The 20,624-nt window shown below is 41.1% G+C and overlaps 1 protein-coding gene across 1 annotated transcript in view; it reads right to left on the minus strand.

The window, feature by feature from the left end:
- The window catches only part of Dnah14 (dynein axonemal heavy chain 14), a 211,173-nt gene that overhangs the window by 141,821 nt on the left and 48,728 nt on the right, over positions 1–20,624 (minus strand). Inside the window, 9 exon segments of the mRNA XM_036202583.1 lie at positions 1,677–1,930; positions 5,722–5,809; positions 7,092–7,166; positions 8,060–8,178; positions 8,261–8,365; positions 10,185–10,356; positions 13,660–13,781; positions 17,081–17,326; positions 20,226–20,410. Of these exon segments, the coding sequence (XP_036058476.1) occupies positions 1,677–1,930; positions 5,722–5,809; positions 7,092–7,166; positions 8,060–8,178; positions 8,261–8,365; positions 10,185–10,356; positions 13,660–13,781; positions 17,081–17,326; positions 20,226–20,410 (1,366 nt within the window).

Raw genomic sequence — 20,624 nt, forward strand, 5'->3', positions numbered from 1 at the left:
CACTACAAGATCCAGCTACGCCACACTTGGGTATGTTCTTCAAAGGAGTCTACATCTTACTATAGAGATACTTTCTCATCTATGTCCTTATCAGAGAAGTTTCTTCTTTGGGTAGATGGTAATTAACACAGAGACTCACAAGTAGACTATATATACAAGAGACTTTGGAGCACTCAGCCCTACATTCAATGTCTTTATCAAACCCCTCACTTTAAGGCTTGGGATCTAGGTAGAAGAAGTGGTAGAAAGATTGTAGGAACCAGAGGCAGTGGGTGACTCCCAGGAAACTGTCTTCCAGACACAACAATACATATGTGAACTCACAGAGACTGTGACATCATGCACAGACCTGCATGGGTCCAAATCCAGACAAAACCCCAGTACTGTACTGAGAAGGGGAAGTGGATAGAAAGTCCCACCCCTAACCAACAACCTATTTGTGATTACCTCTAAGAAAGGGAAAATCAGTTTTTTCCAATGGAATTACACTGGGTATATCAACATTCTAGGGCACAGGAGTAATTGGCCAACACAAAACAAAGTCCATATTTTTTTTGCTTTTTGTTTATTAATTTTTTTGTCTTGCTGTTTTTTTGTTTCTCTGTTTTGATTTTTGCTTTTTTTGAGGCAGAGAGAGAGGGGAAAGAGAGAGAGAGAGAGAGAGAGAGAGAGAGAGAGAGAGAGAGAGAGAGAATGAAATAAAGTTAGGTAGGTAGGGGAGTGGGGAAGATCTAAGGGAAGGCAAAGAATATGATTAACATATAGTGTATAAAATAACAAGGCAAGAAAACAAATCAAAGTATTAACATAAGGGGAAAATTTACTCATGACTGCATTAGAGATTAGAAACCACAAGGTACAAACTTATGATAATCTAGTAATCTTTACTTTACATCTTTTACAGTTTAGAGTTGTTTTGCTTTTGAACACAAGTAGAAGCTGACAAAATCCAGAATTACTAGGATCCTTACGGCTATTTGGTTTTCCTTTGAGTGTCTGTCTCTCTTACACTTAGAATTTACACTATCAGGTAGTTGTTTGTATATCACTATTCACACCTCTAAATCCCTTCTGGAACAACAGAGCGGGTTATGAAGACATTAACCGAGTCGATTTTCACAATATAATTTCAGCTAAAAGCAATTTAAAACTATTTGTATGCTGCCACCTTGCAAACTCCTAGAGAGAGAACACATAACTGTAGGTAAAACCAGAAAGCCTTCTCACTTAACGTATGAGCCCCATGCTTAGTCTTGCCTCAGCGGCTCTTTCTCTATGCCTTCGCTAACTGACTTCAAGAGGCAGGAAGAGTTTCTGAGTTGGCAAGTTGGCTATGAATGTTCTTCTGTTTCTTTTATCTTTACATTGGTAGCACAGGGGGAGAAGCAGCGTTAGGGATACCTCTCATCACTACTGCTGAAACCTGCTCCTGGGCTTAGTGACAACAGACAAAACACGCGTACCATATGGGAGAACACCATCATGGGGGAGGGCAAGGCACGTAGAAACAAGGGCGGGGAGGAGAGAGGACCAAGAAAGCAGGGGGAGGGCCATGAGGCTTAGAGGAGCAAAACAGCCTTCAAGTGCAAATGGAGATGAACACAGTTTGCAGCAGAGAACCTGGCGGTCTATATGTGAGAAGTTGTTGCATGTAGTTAAAGTTTTTAGCCACAGACCTCGTCCACTCGAAGTCCTCCGCACTGGAGATGTTCTTAGCCAGCAGATCCGTCACGACATCTCTGCAGTGAACAGAGATGGTCAGCATTGCCGCCAGCGTGGCTTTCGTGCGCAGGTTGCTAGGATTCAGTGTGACCAGCACGGCCAGGTTGTCCATGCGACCCAGCAAATGGTTATGGACCGCTTCTAGCTTTTCTCTTGAATTAGAGCTCATAAGACCTTTCACACAGTCATTATAAAACATGATCTGGCTCTGGAAAAAAAAAAAAAAAGAGAGGGAAACACATGTTAATAGATGCATACAATTTTGTTTTTAATTAAAATGTTTTCATGAATTTAATGTTATAGATCTATAGGGATGATTTGTGTGTAAAGGAAAGCATATAAAGCTAGTAGCAAAAATCTGAAGCCATAGGCCATACAGTTTGTATTTAACATAAGCCTCTGAATTATTATTTTATAAGTGGCTGTTTGATCATGGGGCCAGATGAGACCAGAGAAACTCCTGGCTACAGCAGATCAATGATTGGCTGCAGAATGAGGCTTGGGAAGTCGGCAGGAAAAACACCTAGACAGTCAAGATTTCCACGGTCCACAGGGTGATTAATGAATTACAGCCTCCAGTGAGAACATCCATGTGAGGGGATACCGTGGATCATATTTAAAAATTTTCCACTTATACACTTATGTCAGAGCATGGTCCAGGAACAGAGCCGTGTGAGGAGAATACTCAGTAGTTGTGAGAACATTCCATGAAAACAAGACAAGAGTCTTGTGACCTCCATTTCTTCAAAACACAGAATTGTTCTTAGAATGTTTCTTTGTGTTCCTCTCAGGTATAGTGGATAAGAGTGAATTTACTTCACATTACTCATTTTTGCTTATGCTGATATTCAATTAAACTACTCTTTATTTTCTCTGTGGGAAAACATGTTTCTTCCACATGTGGCTTGTCCTTGTCATTGTATACAGCTTGAACCCCACTCATGTGACCTTCCTTAACCCTCCAAGTATAAATTGTCTGGGGCTCTAAAGTCGGTTATTGCATGAGACTTTAGTCTGTCTCCTTCATCGGCTTCATTCTCCGAGGTCCCACCACCTCTAGAACGGCGACACACTTATTTATAGTGGAATTACTAGTTGCTATATCATGGACAAATCTCTACAGAAAATCTCTTTGTGGCCAATATATAGAGTTATCTCTCAAAAATACCTTTTTATGTTTATTCAGAGACAACGCTCTGTGGAGAGTTCAAGAGAACTAAATTCAAGGGAGCTGTAAATTGTACCCTGAGGTGTGAAGTAAGCCATAGGTAAGGTAGATGGAGGTGGGGGAAACTGGGCAAAAGTGCATCCAATGACTGAAGAGAAAAGCCTATTCTAGAGTAATTCTAAGAGCAGAACACAGTGATGCTCACTGCTGAGCACACTTGGGCCACCAGAAACCTGGGAAAGAGCTTCTCGGAAGGCAAACCAGATTATTTATTGAATTTGTCAAACTACAGAAATGTATAGAACCTCCCATAATTCTGTCTCCTTTGTATAAGCACCAGCCTTTCAACTTAAGGCTGGCATTTACTTAGTCAAGTGGAGAGCAAAATGTCTGTTTACAGTCCTGGGTGACCTTAATGAAGACTTGAAAATCGTGGTGGGTAAGGCAAAGTAGAAAATGGGGACTTACTTTTAAATAGGAGAACTATAGGTCAAGTATGCTTTCTGCGATACTTAATGGCTACTATGGCAGAGGCTTTCTGCTGTGCTCTCTCCAGGTAAACCAGTATCCAAGGTTCACATTGACCCTAATGACTGGCAAGTAATATAGTTTCAGATTGTATTAGTGACATTGCTCATGGTTGCAGGAATTTGATCACATTGTGAACCCCCAGGTTACATTATTTATTGGAAAAATCTTCTTCTAGTTGTGGTGTGGCTCAGCCCTAGCACACATCTTTAATTCCAGAGCTTTCTGCTTCAATATTGTAAACAGGATTCAATAAAATCAACCAGAGGTCAGGAGGCGGAGCAAGCAACCAGCTGACAGGAAGTGAACACAGAATTTTTTTTTTTTTTTTAAGAAAGCACATAGGGAGTCAGGAGAACAGAGAGAGAGACAGGAAGTGGAGGGGAGGGACATAGAGTGAGAGAGGACTTGATTGACGTAGTAGGAGAGAGGGGGCTTCTGGGATGATGGTGGAGGAGGAAGGCCAGCTGGGTGCTTGCTCTGCCTCTCTGAGCTGGCAGGCTTTCACCCCAGCATCTAGTTCCAGAGCCTTTATTGGTAAAATGGGATGATTAAGATTTTTTTTTTTTTTTTAAAAACAACACTTGTCATGACAAAATGCCTGACAAGAAGCCACTTAATAAGGAAGGATTTCCCTTGGTTCACGGTATGAGGGTTTATGGCCTGTGGATGCACGGCCTGAGGGTTCATGGTCTGAGGGTTCATGGTCTGAGGGCATGGCTGTCACATCACAAAAAAGCACAGTGTGGGAAGGGTGACAGCTCTTGGCCATGGGGGTCAGGAACGTGAGGCTGCTTGCTCTCGGACAGACAGAGGAAGAACAAGGACCAGCTTCCTCTAGGCAGGCACCTAGCACTTCGAGCTGGGACCAGGTAATGTGGTGGGAACATTTTACATACGCACAGCAACACAGATCTCTAAATTAGGACCACCCTCTTTTCTTAGGACTGTTTGGTTTTTCTAGTGAAAGATCAAAGAAACAAATAAAAAGTCATCTTTTCGACTCCACGCTACTCTCCTGCTTCCTGCTCTGCTCCACCTCACTCCTTGGCAGTCTTTGCCATGGGCTCATCTTTCATCAATTCCTCAAATATTATTCCCCTTGGGGCTTCTCTGTCTTCTCTTATTTCATACACTCTGCTGAGGGAGATTTCAAAAATTTCTTAGATCAACTAAAATTTTTGGTTTCATTAGTATCACAGTTTTCTAATTTTCCTTCTTTTAAAAAATTTGTATATGTGTGTATGTATGTGCCTGCATATACGTTAAATGTACCACATGTGTACAGGAGCCACAGGGGATTGTAAGAGGTGTCTGAGTCCCTGGACTTCACTTACAGAAAGCTGAGAGCTACCACGTGGGTGCTGGGCATTGAACCTGGGTCCTCTGCCACGGCAGCCAGTGCTCTTGACTGCCAATCCAACACTGCAGCCTTTCTCTCTTTTAACCTCAGGAAAAGCAATACTATTACCACTAACAAATACTCAGACTAACGCTTTCTACAAAGTTGTTCATGCCCTAACCCCCAGAACCTGTCAAGGTGTCGAGAGACAGGGCAGGTGTGACTGAGAACCTGGAGATGAAGACATGACTCTGGGCTATCAATGTCACATGCTTCCTTACAGCTAGAGACTTCTTCCTGTCTCTAAGCAGGAGACACAACTATAGATGACTGGGTATGAGTCGGGATGCAACACAAGCAGCCCTGAAGATGGAGAAAGAGGCCATAAGCTGAGGTATGCTGCTGGCCTTCTCTCCAGGAGCTGGTGGAGGCCAGGAGTTGGAACCCCCCTCACCCCATCCAAGAGCCTCCACACATACCTGAGGACAACTTGAGCTCAGCAGGGAGTTCTGTACTGTTCTTCTGACTCACAGGTCTTTAAGATAACAACTTTAATAGTTTTAAGCCACCAAGTTTGGAGTAACTTTTAATGGGAACAATAAAATGTGTACAGTGCAATATAGTGAGTGACACTTTTAAGGCAATAATTCATGGGTTATTCTCATTTCATATTATAAACTGAAGATTTTTGAACTTTAAGAAAGTGAAGGAATTATAGAATGAATACCTGTTCATTCATTATAGAATAAATTTATCAATCACCAATTGTCTATAATAATTTTACTGTGTTTATATCATTTATGTATCTATAAATACATTTATCTTAATTTTAAATACCTTTCAAAATAACCAGGATGTATCAGTACCCTTCATTGTAACTCATCTTTCATATTTTTACTTTCTTAGCACTGCAACTACATACTAATTCCTCTCTTTATAATTCAAGGTGGCATCAACTCACCACAGTCAGGACCACTTGTCCTGGATGTGACAATACCCAATTAGAAAAAGTCTTGTTGTTCCAGTCTTCAATACCTTGACTTAAAAATCTATAAACCGAAAAATGCATTTATATTATCCATACATGCTCACTGATGATGTCACTTAATGATGAATTGTTAATACTGTTGGCGTTTTAATCTGAACATGTGTCCATGAGTCATGCACATTCTTTAAGCTTCTCTTTACCTGTCAGTATCTGGGTTGGTAGAAATATATATTGGCTTAAGAGAAGATATACATTAGCTTTGAATTACAATGTTATCAAGGGTAAAAAACTAAAGTCTGTGTTCAAAAATAATTTTTACAGGGGGCATTATATCCCTTGGTTCCTGCCATATCACCTATCACCCAGGATAGAAACAGAGGTAAGGGAAAGACATTCACAGTGACTTCATGTAGATGGCAATCATCAGCTGTGTTCCAGAAACCTTGTACTGCTTCTCCAAGGCTTAGTAAATATGGAAACTCAAACAGCTTTTCCATAAAGAAGAGGAAGAACATGCATTTGGGTGGGAGGGAGGTGGGGAAGAGCTGGGTGGGGAAAGAATATAATTAAAATATATTGTGTGAAAAAAGTTTTTAATAAAAAATTAAAAATGTAATACAACTGTTCTAGTCAGATTAGTTTTAGAAGTTTATATTCTGGGATGCTTTTTTCCCTGTACATAGGTGGCAATAACAGATTAAAGTACAGAAAGGAGACTATTGAAAACACTAAGCCAAGGCTGTTGCTCAGCAATGCTTGCCTAGTGCGCACAAGGCCCCACGTTCTGTCTCCAGCATTGATTGTTCTTACCTCCAGGTCTGGACCGGCTCAGGAGTAAAAGTACGACAGAAACACAAAGTGGTGAGACTGATGTCTTTTGAAAGCAGGCTGGAGTTGGCTTGAGTTCAGGTCCTGCCTATGTTTGAGGCCCAGGAGCGCGCGCACACACACACACACACACACTCATCTGAAAAGAGCAGCCTTCGTGGTATCCATGATTATGTACTCAGACTAGTATTTGCACTTCCAAAACAATGAGTTTTTCATCACTCATACATCATGCTTTATTAAAATCCACTCCATGTGTTTCTCTGAATATTTCATTTACATAGATAGCTATCCAAGTTTTATACACACATCCCAACACACACACACAACATATACACACTCCCCACACCCCAAACACATATAGAATATACACAACACCCACACAACACCTACATACACAACAGTCAAACAACACACACAACACACATACAACACATATATACATAATACACATACAACACAAATACATACAATATACCCACTATATAATTTCAGGATGTAAACATTGTACTTACTTTTTGAGCACATCAAACATGCTTTTTTCTACATTTACCATCCACTGTTCTACAGAAGCTCTTATACGAATTTTCCTGTAATTTGTTAAAAATATTATGAAAATTAATATAATACTATGGATATTTCATTTCTTTGAGAAACTTGTAAATTAAGTTCTTGACACACATATTACTTCTGGGGGCAAAGAACTGTAACACTGTATCTTCTGGTTTGTATTGATTTTTACTTGGAAAACCATGCAATAAAATACATTTCTTTAGGGAGTTCTGATATCAAAAGTAGGAATATAATTAGATTGCACATAACATAGAATGTATGAAAGATAAATTGTATTATAAGATACTTTTGGGGGGGCTGAAGAGATGGCTCAGCTGTTAAGCTGCTCTTCCAGAGGACCTAGGTTCAATTTCCAGCACCCATATGGCAGCTCACAACTGTCTGTAACTAGTTTCAGGGTACCCGACACCCTCACACAGACATACATGCAAGCAAAACACCAGTGCATGTAAATTAAAAAAAAATTTAGAGGTATTTTTGGAGTTTTCAAATACCTAAGTTGGGTTGGGGGCTTTGTTGGATAGAAAAGCTTGGACATGGCGTTGTTTTTCCCCAGTAAAGCTTGTCTCAGAATCCAGATGCTGGAGGAGATACCCTCCAGGCTGGTATATGACATCAGTGAGACAGAAGGCCTTGGCTTGCTGCATTTGCCCACCACAGTGAAACCTGGGCTCAGAACCAATGCTGCTGACCCCAGATAGCAAATTTCTGTCCTATCTGAAAAGCCAGACTTGTGGAATGAACACTAGTGTGAATTAGTGCCCAGGGTCAGGCACTTTCTTTGTTCCAACTTTACAGTAAAGTAAAAGTGAGTAGAGAGCCCAGCCTGGTGAGGTGGGGGAGAGCCTTTGTTCACATAAGGACATCATCTCTACAGAATCTAACTGATCGCTGCAGCGCGTTCTCATACTTGGGCAGCACAAGGCCTTCTCCTTCGGCAGAGATGAGCATCTTCACAGCAGGAGGGCCAATATCTTGTTTCCATAGTAGCATGTGTTTCACATTTTCAAAACATTTCACAAGATGAGGCTGCAAACCAGAGCACGCTTTCAGTTACACAGAAAACCCGATAGAGTGAGGAAATGATACTGTGAGAAGACAATGCTGTTACCTGCACAGAATCAGGATTCCTGCTGTCAGCTAGAATCTCAATAAGTTCAGTGTTGCTGAGAAAGTAAAATCTTGGGAAAGCCATTCTTTTAATTTCAAGGTAATCCTGTCCAAAGCCAAAAGAAATGCAGCTGAGAACATGTGTCCAACCATCCCAGGGATTACACCCTCACCCGACCTATAGTATTCAAGGTGCAGTATGCACACTAGTTCCAGCCAAAATGATAACCCTTGCTCCGTGAAAGCTGGACTACTTCTCAGTAACACAAAATCAAAATAAAGGGAGATGAAAACAGAAGCAAGCTAACAACAAGGGAACAACCAGGACGGAGCTCTGTCCTGTCGCCAATACCACCACCACCATGTGGCTGAGCACAGGTATCGCCAGCTTTCTGCCCTGTTTGCTCCCTGCATGAGAAGTCACCCCCACAGAGAACACATCATTCTACAAACGATCTCAGATTCTAACACCCAGTTCCCTACATTTCTCATCCCGTTCTACAACTCATCTTTCCGGGCTTCTCTTTTGCTACAGGGAAGGACATAGGCATCATCTTAGGCTAGCCTAAGATGGCACACTCCCTCCCTCCCCCATGTCTTCAGTCTCTCTCCCTCATAGAAGGCCTCAATGAAGTTTCTCTCATTACAAAAACATGAGGCATCCTCTTCAGCCTTTGCTATCTCCCTGCTGCCGCCCATCTACCCACCTTCTCAGAGTTCTTGAAAAGATAGTTTACTAACTTAAGTTTTTCTGCTTATTTCTCAGTCTCCTCCCATGCTGTCATCTGGCCCCATCCAAATCTTCTGGGAGCATGTCAGTCTTTATGTTATAGGGCATTTCCAAAGCCCTGTTTTGACTTCTGTTCCATCCCTTAGCAACCTTATATTTCCCTTTGTGCCCCTCCCCCAATGCCTCTCTTAATATTGACATCTCTTTAATATCAGCTTCTCACTCCTCTTTATTCCTGATGCTTCTGGGCTGTTTGATACATAACCACTTGCCCTTTAGCTGGGACCACAATTCTCTACCAAGACCCAAATACAGAAGCCACTCTTATCTGTAGAAGCCACCCTTCTGGAAGCCTGGGATCTTAGGGAGCTATGAGCATTTCATATTTCTGGGAGACAGCACTATGAAACTGTGGTGGTTGATTTAATAAGAGAGGGGGCAATGAGTTGTTTAGTATGCAGGGTGTATGTACAAGGTGGGCCCACTGGACAAAGAGATGATTCATGCTCTGAACAGGATGGAGTGAGATTTCATCACTACATAGACCAGTTCATAATTAGAGTCAATCAGTTCTAGGATTTCCTATTTAATATTTTCTAATCACAGCTGAGTATGAGTAATGGAAACCAGGAGAAGCCAAACGATGGACAAGGGATTGTCCCCACAGTAGAAGATGTCCACTTAAGTGTTTACAGTTGAGCATGGGCTCTTCAGCATGGGTAGAGTGCTTCCAAGGGAACTTCCCCAGCTCCCTGCTCTATCTTGTGATTTCCTGTTACTTTGTTGGCCAGCTCACAAATGTCAAGACATTCTGCCCCAGCTTCTGCTGCACTTACCAGCTCAATAAAGGGAGGACTGATGAAGTTATTAGCCTTCATTAAGTAGTCAGTGCTCTCCGTGTGCCAGCTCTGGTGCTTCAGATGTGCCGTCTAGTTCAGCACAAAGCTTGTGGGGAGGGCTACTGCTATTCTCAACTTCAAGGGAGTGTGGGCATGGGTAAAACTGGTCCTTTGCTCGAGGGTCATTTGGTTAGCCCACCCATTTTGTTTTCTTTTGATAGCACTTTCATTAAACCAAAACTGGCAGTGGGAATTAGAAAAGCTGCTGGCAGGGACACAGAAAGACGTCCGCCCTGTGGCCGGTTCTGCATGGGCGTGCATCACAGTACCGCTGCACTCTGGATGCCATAGTTTACCTCCAGACTTTTCTTTATGTTTTCTAGATGCTCATTGCAAAGTTTCAGGATGTCGAGGACTCCTGTAGAGATAGTTATCTGCAAAGCGTTTAGTTTGTTCTGTACTCTTGACATTATTTCTCTCCACATGGCAAGCACCTGGGAGAAAAGTTTTGTTTCGGCTGACAGCTGCCTTTAAAAATAAAATTTACCAATGTAAATAACTTTGAAAGTGCTGTAATTAAAATCTATGATATTGTTGAGTTTATAAGACAATTTTGATGTGCTTTTCTTTACTTGGTTAGCCGTTGTATCTATTTTGCATAAGCAGTATGTATTCTAAGAAAAACAGGATTAAACATACAATTATCATTTATTAAGATTTTACTTAATGTGTAGCAGAAAATAGATACAGAAATTCTATATAAGATAAATGAAAGCTGTTTGTGTCTTTGGGGTGCTACAGTCATGATCTTGACCGCCACCGTGGGAAGCAATAGAGCGCTGAGAAGGGCCTTACTAGGATGAACCCAGGTCACTGAGGTGGGACCTGGAAGAGATGCTGAAACTCCAGCCCCTTCTTCCTCCCACACTCCTCTGTCCCCAGCCTCAGCACCGAGGGAAAAGGCCCCTGCCACTCGCTGTGGTGTGCTCCTCTGTCACATGTCAACATGAGTTGAAACCTTCCAACTTAATGAAACCGTTCTTCCCCACACATCAGCTAATTAGGTATTCCATCGCATCTGAAAGCTGATCCACATAAGGAGCTGAATGGGATCCTGGGAAAACCGTGTAGCAGCCTTAGGATCTGGGTTCTAGAGGGATACAACTCTGAGGTGAAGGCAGAGGGGGCATTCAGCCTGGGAGCAGGATTCTTTATCCCCACGGTATATAGTAAAATCCCCATTCTGTAGATGCTCATTCAATCTTAGATGGTAAGAGAATAACTTCCTTACAGAAGTTATCCTTCACGGAACATTATCATTATTTCACCCCTTGGCTAAAAGAATCAAAACCTGTACGTGTCTCAATCAACTGATAATTGAGTCTGGTTCTGCTGTTGTTGGAGTTGGTGTGGGAATATTTTAAGAGTCATATGGTCTTTTACTCTCTCTGCTCACCTAGATATCCCTTCCACAGTATCCCCAACCTGGTTCAAGTTCCCCAAGGCTTGGAGATTGAGGTGGAGGTGAAGTCAGGGGTAACGTCTCCCCGTCCACTCAGCTGCTGTCACCTTTGATCCCCCCCCCATTTTTTTTTTTTTTTTGAGACAGGGTTTCTCTGTGTATCCTTGGCTGTCCTGGAATGTGCCTCCTCTGCCTCTTGACTGCCTTCTGGAATAGCAGATGTCTGTGGAATACACCTCTGGGCTTTTCCCTTCTGGGGTTTCCTATAGCGCTCCCTGGCTCTTTCCAGATGACCCCATATAACCAACTTTCAAGCTCCAGGGGTTCGTGGCACTCCTCAGGGATTTCTTCCTTTTGGCCCACTGATATTTGGGTTGGAGATCTTTGTAGACAGGCGCAGTTTGGAAACATCTGTCACCACTGTCTAACTTGGGATTTTTCTCTCCCAGGCAGAGAGCTTAGATTTTGATACCCACATACTTCCAAGCAGTTTATGTTAACCTCCCAGGAGCCTTCCTCCATCTTCCTACTCCTGTTGTGGGTGGTGTTGTTAAATTTTGTTTCTGTAACTGCAAAAATACTATCACGGAAGACACTTGAGTCCCCGCACCCATGTCCCGCTAAGCACCGTCCCTGTCCCATCTCTTCGGGTGGCTCTAATGCTGCCCTCACAACACCCTTGACTCTCACAGATCTCTGCCTGGAATTCTCTTGGTGACTCTCTGGTTCTGTACCACGGGTACCCTTCATTAGTTACAGGTTCATTATTGCTTTAGGTGTATTGTAAAGACACCCCAGCCTCTCTTAAAGAAAGGCCCCTTCCCTACTTTAAAAGTTTGTAAAAGGACAACTGTCTAGTCTCTTTATTAATAAGAAACATCTTTAGTATGAAGAAGTTTTAAAGTCTGAAATTTAAAGGTCAAGGTTGTGGTAAAGGCACACTCCTTATGTGTGTGGGCTCAGCATAAATGCGATTTAACAGAAGAGTACCAAGCATCCATGCGTCAAGAACTAAATATGTGTAACAGAAATACTGTTCCCTGTAAAGCAATACTTCTGTTTAAACAGTTCTCATCTGTAACTACTAGTGGTTCAGCTCTGTTCCTAAAATAAAGTTCAGAGTAATCAACCTGATGGTCATGGTCTTCTACAACTCTAACAGGTTTTCCATCTATGTAAGCCACACTCCCTACTCATTTCAGAATGACTTCTGGGACTCACTATCAGTCCTTTAAATTCTGCCTGGATAACTCCTTTGTCTCCAGGTGAGAGCTCTTAAAATTAAGCACTTTAAGAAGTGAAAAGTCAATTAATTGAGTACTGTGGATGAAGAGGGAAAACAGAATGCTTATCAAATGCCAAGTCCCTCTATTTTATCCGGTGCAAAGAGAGAAATTCTCATTTATGTATGAATGCCACTAAAGAGCATATTTCTTATTCACATCAGAACCACACCATTCTTCCAGAACTAAAGAAACACATAATATGGCTCAAGGATTGTAATGCTCTGAGGCATCTCAGTTTTTTATAGATTCATATTAGCAACTAAGGGAATTAAGTTTTCAAAAGTAAGATGGTCCTTGTACTAGTCTATGAATGAGAAAATAATAATGATCTGACAGATTCCTTCCTGTGTGTCCATGATGCTCTAGTCACTTTTCCTGTTGCTCTGACAAAGTGTGGGGGGCAGGGCTAGAAGCAATTAGGAGAGGAAGGTTTATTTTGACCTACAGTTCGTGTGTGTGTGTGTGTGTGTGTGTGTGTCTGTCTGTCTGTCTGTCTGTCTGTCTGTGTCTACGTGTGTCTCTGTGAATGTCTGTATGTGTATCTGTATGTGTGTGTGTGTCTGTGTCTATGTGTATGTCTGTGTGTGTTTGTATGTGTGTGTGTTTGTGTGTATGTCTCTACTATGTGTCTGTGTGTGTGTCTGTGTCTGTGTGTCTGTGTCTGTGTGTCTGTGTGTGTGTCTGTGCGTGTGTTTCTGTGTGTATGTGTGTGTATCTGTCTGTCTGTCCGTGTTCAACCAAGATGGAAGGCATGGTAGCTGGAGCAGGAAGCCAGCTGCTCACATGGTATCCAGAGTCAGGAAGTAGAGAACAAACAGGAGGTGCCACCGGCTATGAAACCCCAAGGCTCACAATCAACTACCCATTTCCTCCTGCAAGGCTCCATATCTCCTAAAGGTCCCTTAATCTTCCCACAAACCATAAATAACTTGAGATCAGTTATTCAAACATATGACCTACAGGGGGCATTTCACATTCAAACACAGGTGATGTTCACTCCTTGAAGAGATCATTTCTGGAAGATTAAGTTAAATCTCCCTATGCATTTTTTTAACCTGTACATGATATATTTTTATTTCTTACTTTTGTATTTCTAAAGAATTAAAGATTGGTTCAAGATAAAGCCAATCTCTTTGACATCTCATCCATTCCTCAATGGTATAGGAGAAGAGGCTTAATTTTTGATGCCATTCATTCACAAGATCCTGCAAAAGAGGGGAAAATATCCTCAAATAACAACCTAAAGACATGAAATTACTAAGTCATATACTAGAAGCCGAAGCGAGGCACCAGTAGCCATTGACATAACAAAACTACTGAGGAAGAGCTTTGCCATAAATGAAGATAAATCTGGTTCTAGTCAGTTTCAATTTTCAGACATCCCGCTCATCTAATTTTCTCATATGTTACATGAGAAACAAATCTTTTTAAAACTTGCACACATACATAAAATTAACTCATGTAACATGCACAGACTATAAAATTAATGTGAATGAGACACGCGACACTTCGTGTCACAGAATGGTTAGCCAGGTTTTTGGTGCACACTCTATTCCGGTCCCTCCTTTAATCTTTCTGTGCTCGTATCTATATGCACATGATGTCTTTCAGACTTTACACACATATAGCTCTTCTAGTCATTGCCCTGTGGCCTTGTCAAAAAGCTCGCAATGACATCTATAGGGGTTTTATGTCAGCAGTTAACAGTGTGTGTGTGTGTGTGTGTGTGTGTGTGTGTGTGTGTGTGTGTGTGAGAGAGAGAGAGAGAGAGAGAGAGAGAGAGAGAGAGAGAGAGAGAGAGAGAGAGAGAGAGAGATTCTCATTATGAAGCTCTGGCTGAAATTCTCTGAGTAGATCATGCTGCCTCCAGCTCACAGAGGTCTGAAGCTGGGATTAAAGGTGTATGTCCCCATCCTACCTAGTGGTTTTCTTTATTTGGAAAATTCCATTGTGAAGATCTTTTTAACTGACTATTACATTTAAAAAAGTAGTGAGAAGCTGGTTAAAAGTCAATTGATAACAAATAAATTGCTTCCTTAGAAACAAGAGATCATTTCACTGATCCCTCACAAAGACTCACTTTTAACTCATGTATACTTATTTGTCTTTTGGAATTTACCAGCATTCTATATTATTCTGTATTTGCTTCTATATTGTATTGTAGTAGGAATCTTAAAAGGTACTTGTTAATGAAATAAAACCTGAGGCCAGTTATTGGAGTGAATGCTGGAAGATCAGAGACACAGAACAAGCCACAGCTATCTCACCTTGCTAGTTCCTCAGGTGATCTTGTTTCCTCAGGCTGGAAGCTTCTGAGTCCTCCTCCACATGAATCTCAGCTGAACTGTGTTGCTCCAAAGCCTGAACGCTTAATCAACCAAATGCTTAACTACATGCTTTTTCTTCTTTAATTCCTGGTCCTCACGCCTTATATACTTTTCTCTTTCTGCCCCCACTCCTTGGGATTAAAGGTTGGGTTTCTGGGATTAAAGGCGTGGATCACCGTGCTTAGCTGTTTCTAAAGTGGCCTTGAACTCAGAGATCCACCTGGCTCTGCCTCCCAAGTGCTGGGATTAAAGGTGTGTACCACCACCGCCCAACTTCTGTTAGGGCTTACTCTTCCTATTTTCTAGCCACCATTTTTGGCTTTGTTCTAGTGGCTGTCTGTTCTCTGACCTCAGATATGTTTATGTCAGGGAACACACAATATTTCAGGGAACACAACACCCACCACATTGTATTAAGGCGCAATTGATAAAATATAATATAATGTCTCTGATTGATTTATTTATTGATTTTTTTTAAGACAGGGTCTTATTGTGTAGCTCTGGGTCTTACTGTGTAGTTCTGGGTGGCCGGGAACAAGGTTTGTAGATCAGGCTGGCTTTGAACTTGCAGAGATCCAATTGCCTCCCCTTAAAGGCATTGTACTATCGTGCCCTGTAACTGGCACATGTTTAAAGGTCACAGATTCGGCATATTCTTCTCACTGTGAAATCATTACCACAATCTGCATGGAAATGAGGCCGGGAAGAGAATCAAGAGAGAGAGGACCAGGAAGCCAGCAGGACCTGAAGAGAGAACCAGAGAGCGCAGGGCTGAAAGGCTGAGTTATACAGGAAAGAGAAGCTGGAGGAAAGAAAGGGAAACCTATGGGCAGGAGAGGTTCAGGGTAGGGTAGGGGTGAGAAGTACTGAGAGGAGCCAGGACTCTGTAGCAGGTACTTGGGGTGTCAAGCGAGCCTGGTGGCCAGCATCTGCTTTGAAATGCTAATGTGCACCTCAGTTAGTGTCTGTGCTGGGTTTCTTTGGGACCTAACACAATGGTCTCCTTGTATCCAGCTGCAAATGTACCAACTGGTTCCCTCTGACCCTCTCAGGTGGCTGCCTGGCCCACTGAGACTATTTCCGGTGCTGTTGCTAGGTCAGTTTGAGTACACAAGAAGGGAGCCTGCACCCTCTATGGTTTTTTATCACTGATCTCTCTCTCTCTCTCTCTCTCTCTCTCTCTCTCTCTCTCTCTCTCTCTCTCTCTCTCTCTGTGTGTGTGTGTGTGTGTGTGTGTATTTTTTCTGGTTTGGTTTTAGTTTTTTTGGGCAGGATGGTAAATCAAGTCCTTTGAATTGATCTTACTAAGAAGTAGTCTTCCTGCATGTGTGAGTTCTTTTGGCTTTTCAAATATGCTCAGATTACAACTTCTTAACTAATCTTTATTTTAATAAAGGCATTTGTACACCATGCATTTTCCCAAGGTTTTATCCAATTACAACCAGGTCAGATATATAATTCTGTTCTTGCTGCTCATTTCTAAAGTTAAAATTTTAAAATTATATTTCTTGCATCTCATTTTTAATGAACCTTGGTTTTTTGTTACTTTTCTCTTAATCATAATTTTTATTTTACTACGTGGTTTTTTGACAATATAATCCATTTCATTTATTCTCTTCTTGTAACACACTATTTTCTATCTAAGGCCTACCTAAACAACACATTTCCTTAAATGTTTTCATATTTACAACTGTGAATTCCACTTGCTCAAATCTCTGTGACTCTCCAATCTTTTTGTACAGAGGTACAATACATAGACCAATTCTATTAATTTTGTTATTGAAGAGTGCACACCTGATTAAGTCTCTTATAGCTTTAAAATTAATTTTAGATAAGTTATTAGATGCAAGGCTACCAGTTATAAGTTACAAGAAACTGGTAAAAGTCATATTTTGTGTATATATATATATATATATATATACACATACATATATGTATATATATAAAATCTAAATTTATCTTGCCCATCAAAATTAAACTTTGATATTTCCTCACAAATAATTAATGAGTGTTTCTATAAAATTATTCTTAGTGTTCACATCATTCAATATTTCATCTTCTATATAAACATATGAAAAAGTCATAATTGAAATCAAATAGGAGTTTGCAGAAAGCAAAGTTAACCTGGTAGACTGAAGAAAATGCAAACCTTCCCAAACCTTCGCCACAGCATTTACCTTAATTGGCCTCAGATAGGAAGATCCTTTCATGGTTGCAATGATGGCCTGGGAGTCCTCCAGCTGAGCGATCACGTCGTCAATGGATGACACAATTAAGATGGTGTAGATCTCTGTGTGATGGGGAACCAGGTGCAAGGGGGAATTGTTCCAGAGCTCGATGATCTTGAACATCATTTTCTCAAGAGCAGCTTCATTAGTTGCTGAAATCGATATCTCATTTATTTTATTTTCATATGGAAACATCTGAAACGAAGAAATAATTTAATATCCAGAGGAGCAAGTAATCCCCAAAGTATCTAAAATGGATGCTTAAAAGCCATTTCTTGAAAGGGGCCCAGAACTGAAGACCTGAAACTGGGGAGGTGAACGCTGCCACTGGAGACTCCAGGGTCCCTGTCATGACAGCTCTGTGGGGTCCCTCTAGCCACTTTGTATGCTTCACTATCGACCAGAACGTCTCTGCACTTCATCTCAGGCAGCGCAGGGAGTTTGCGTGTACCTCATGTATGTGTGGACTATTCCCTCCACACTGATGCCTATGTCATTGCTACTTTGCAACAAGTTTTTCCTTTCTACAACAAGAGAAAGCAACCGATGAACTCAGGTTTCTGTAGCTTCTTTTTCTTTGCTAGATTTACCAGAGACTAAGGGTGTTTTTTGTTGTTATTGTTGTTGTTGTTGTTTTTTATACATTAGTAAGACATACGAGCCTTCTCCCATGTGCACCGACTGCAAGTTCCCATAAGATCCTGGGAGAAAAACTTTACATTCACTCACGATACTAGAGACTCAGAGAACTTCTCAATGTCTGCCTTTGGAATGAACTACCTGGGATTACTGTTTTTATCCCTCACGAGAAAACTGAATCTACCATTGCTCCTATACATAATCTCCGCAGGGCTAACGAATGAGGCTTGACCTCTTTGTTTGCTAATGTAGCACAGTGGGTACTGGGAACCAGGAAATGATGAACTTTCACGGTCTGTTATGGGTTGCCACAGAGGACACAGAGGGCTAGGATTTATGGACTTAACCAACAACCCTGTGAAACAGGTTTGCTTTTTTACCATCTATTATTCAGCTAACAAATATTAAAAAGTCCTAAAAGTTTTACGCTAAAGAAAAACTTTTCTGCCTATCATACTTTGAGATAGTTAAAAATAAAACTCAGACACAGACAATATGTAAAGGTGAAGCCTGAGCCATGTGAATCTAGTGCTGTTAAGTCTTTATGATCAAATCTTAATCTTAGTAGGCAAAGAGGTGGGTGTTCAAATGCTGCGATACTGGTACAGTTTTAGAAGGATGTTACTGCTTTTAATGAATTATGTCCTGCTACCTTAGAGCATACTCTTAAGTGCAAAGGGTCAACCATGAATGGACAGTTTCTTGTTCTCTTCTAACTTACCTTATGCCATGCTTTTCACATGGTAGGCTCCCAAGAGCCCGGACTTCTTAGAACAGTTGCCATACAACTGCATAACATTATAAATCACTGTATAAACAGATGGATGCATTGACAGGGTTAAGACATCCCACAAAATCGCTCACCATGACTCTCATCTCTGGGTCAAGCCCAAGAAAGGTAGGTTTTGGTAAAACTTATACAGGCTGACCACTCCTCTCTTACTAGAACCTCTCAGGAGTTCACTGGGGTTTACCACAGGATTGATTGCCTCCTCACTAGCTCTGCCATTAAAGAGACATGGGATTCTCTGGCCGGGGCCACGGTCCACTACATCATCTGCAAACCTTACTCACTTCTGTTCATGTATATGAATTTGGACCCTCTAAAAATCTGTACCAGCCATTCTTTTTTAACTACCTATCATATCACAAAGTCAAGGATGGCTCAGAGGTTTTACATTGGGGCATCATAGGACATTGTTTCATGCAGGCCACCAGCTGCCACCCTGTAATGCCTGTTCATTCTGACTTTTATTCTCTTTTATTCAAACTCTTAGTTTGCCAAATTCTCACTCTTAATTTGACCTGTGCAGGAGTAGTTCCAATGATTCAAGATACCTCAATTAAAATACTTGAAGTGTCCTAGGTTTTCAGCATGCTGGTATGAATGAGCTCAGCTGTTGTCACTGACCCTTGCCTTGCTGAAGCCTTGTGGTACACAGTTCAGTTAGGAGGCTCTGGTCATAAGACAGGGAATGATGGGAGGTTTAATGGGGTGTGGAACAGGTATTTGGGGGGGGATGCAAATGTTATTTCACGCAAGGAGTTGGAAGAACAAAGCTGCCAATAACTGAACTGAGGGAGGGCAGAGGGAGAGAAGTTTAGAGGTGGAAAATAAAAGGCAGGTTAAGTTTTTGAATGTAGCTGAGGCACATGAATGGAAACACCATCAGGAAGATGACCATATGCATCTGGAGTTCAGGAGGGAGGCTGGGATTAGGTCTAGAGACTTCAAATAGTCTAATTTTAAAGTAATTAAGATTCTTAAAACAAAAACAAAAACAAAAACCTCTATCTTCTAAATTCTTTCAAAGTACTTCCATGTTCCTCCTTACAACAGAATTATAGGCATAATGTGCTGGCTTTGATTATATTATTATCAAAAATTAAACATAAATGGAGGCTCTTACAAGCTAGTCAAGAAAATAGGAACCTTTTAAACTATAAAAACTAAAAATTTTATATACTATAGCTTTTTAATTTTCTTTCTTATTTTTTGAGAAAGGATTTCATATAGATCAGGCTGACCTCAAATATAATATATATTTAAGAATGACCTCAAGCTTCTAATCATTCTGCCTCTACTTCCTGAGTGCTGAGATCACAGGCATGCATCATATGCAGTCCTAGGAGTTGAACCCAGGGTTCCTGAATGCCAGACAGGCTCTCCACAAACTAAGCCTTGTTCACTGCCATACATAACAAAGCTTTGTGGGAAATCAAATTGTTGTTAATTTGACTTTTAAAACAAAATATCATTATTGGCAAGGCTATTCTAATATGTTCTTAATATATTTTTACTATGTATAAAATAAGCACCCCCCAACTAAATGGCGCATCCTGTCACCAACTTTCTGCTGTCCCAGACATGCCGCCTACCTCCCTGTTTTCCTTGACTATAATTAAAGCTCACCTCTAATGATCCAATGTGTTCTTGTCAACTATTTTTACTTACCTTCAGAGCTAAAAGTTTCTCTACTGAGATGTTTGGATCCAGAGATTTCCCTGTGTTCTCCCGTAGAGCCTCCCAGTGCCGTGGCTTGAGACAAGGGTTTCCCAAGGCTGTCAGGATCGGAAGCTCTTGCTTGAAGTCCAACACTGACTGCTTGAGGTGTGTTACCATGTCATTTTTAGGTAAGCCTGTGAATACCAGCGAATTGGTAGATGGGTAATATGTTCGTATCTTTTCAACCAAACTGAGAAAATGAGAATTTTTCTTTAAAATTTCCTAATCAATATAATGATATTTTATCATTTGTTAATCTTTATTATAGAACAATGAAGCTTTACTGATGCAAAACATCCATACCATTGACTAAGGATTAAAATATAGGAAAATAATTATCAGGATAAA

Source organism: Onychomys torridus, chromosome 11 (assembly GCF_903995425.1).
Source record: "Onychomys torridus chromosome 11, mOncTor1.1, whole genome shotgun sequence".
Classification (NCBI taxonomy): domain Eukaryota; kingdom Metazoa; phylum Chordata; class Mammalia; order Rodentia; family Cricetidae; genus Onychomys; species Onychomys torridus.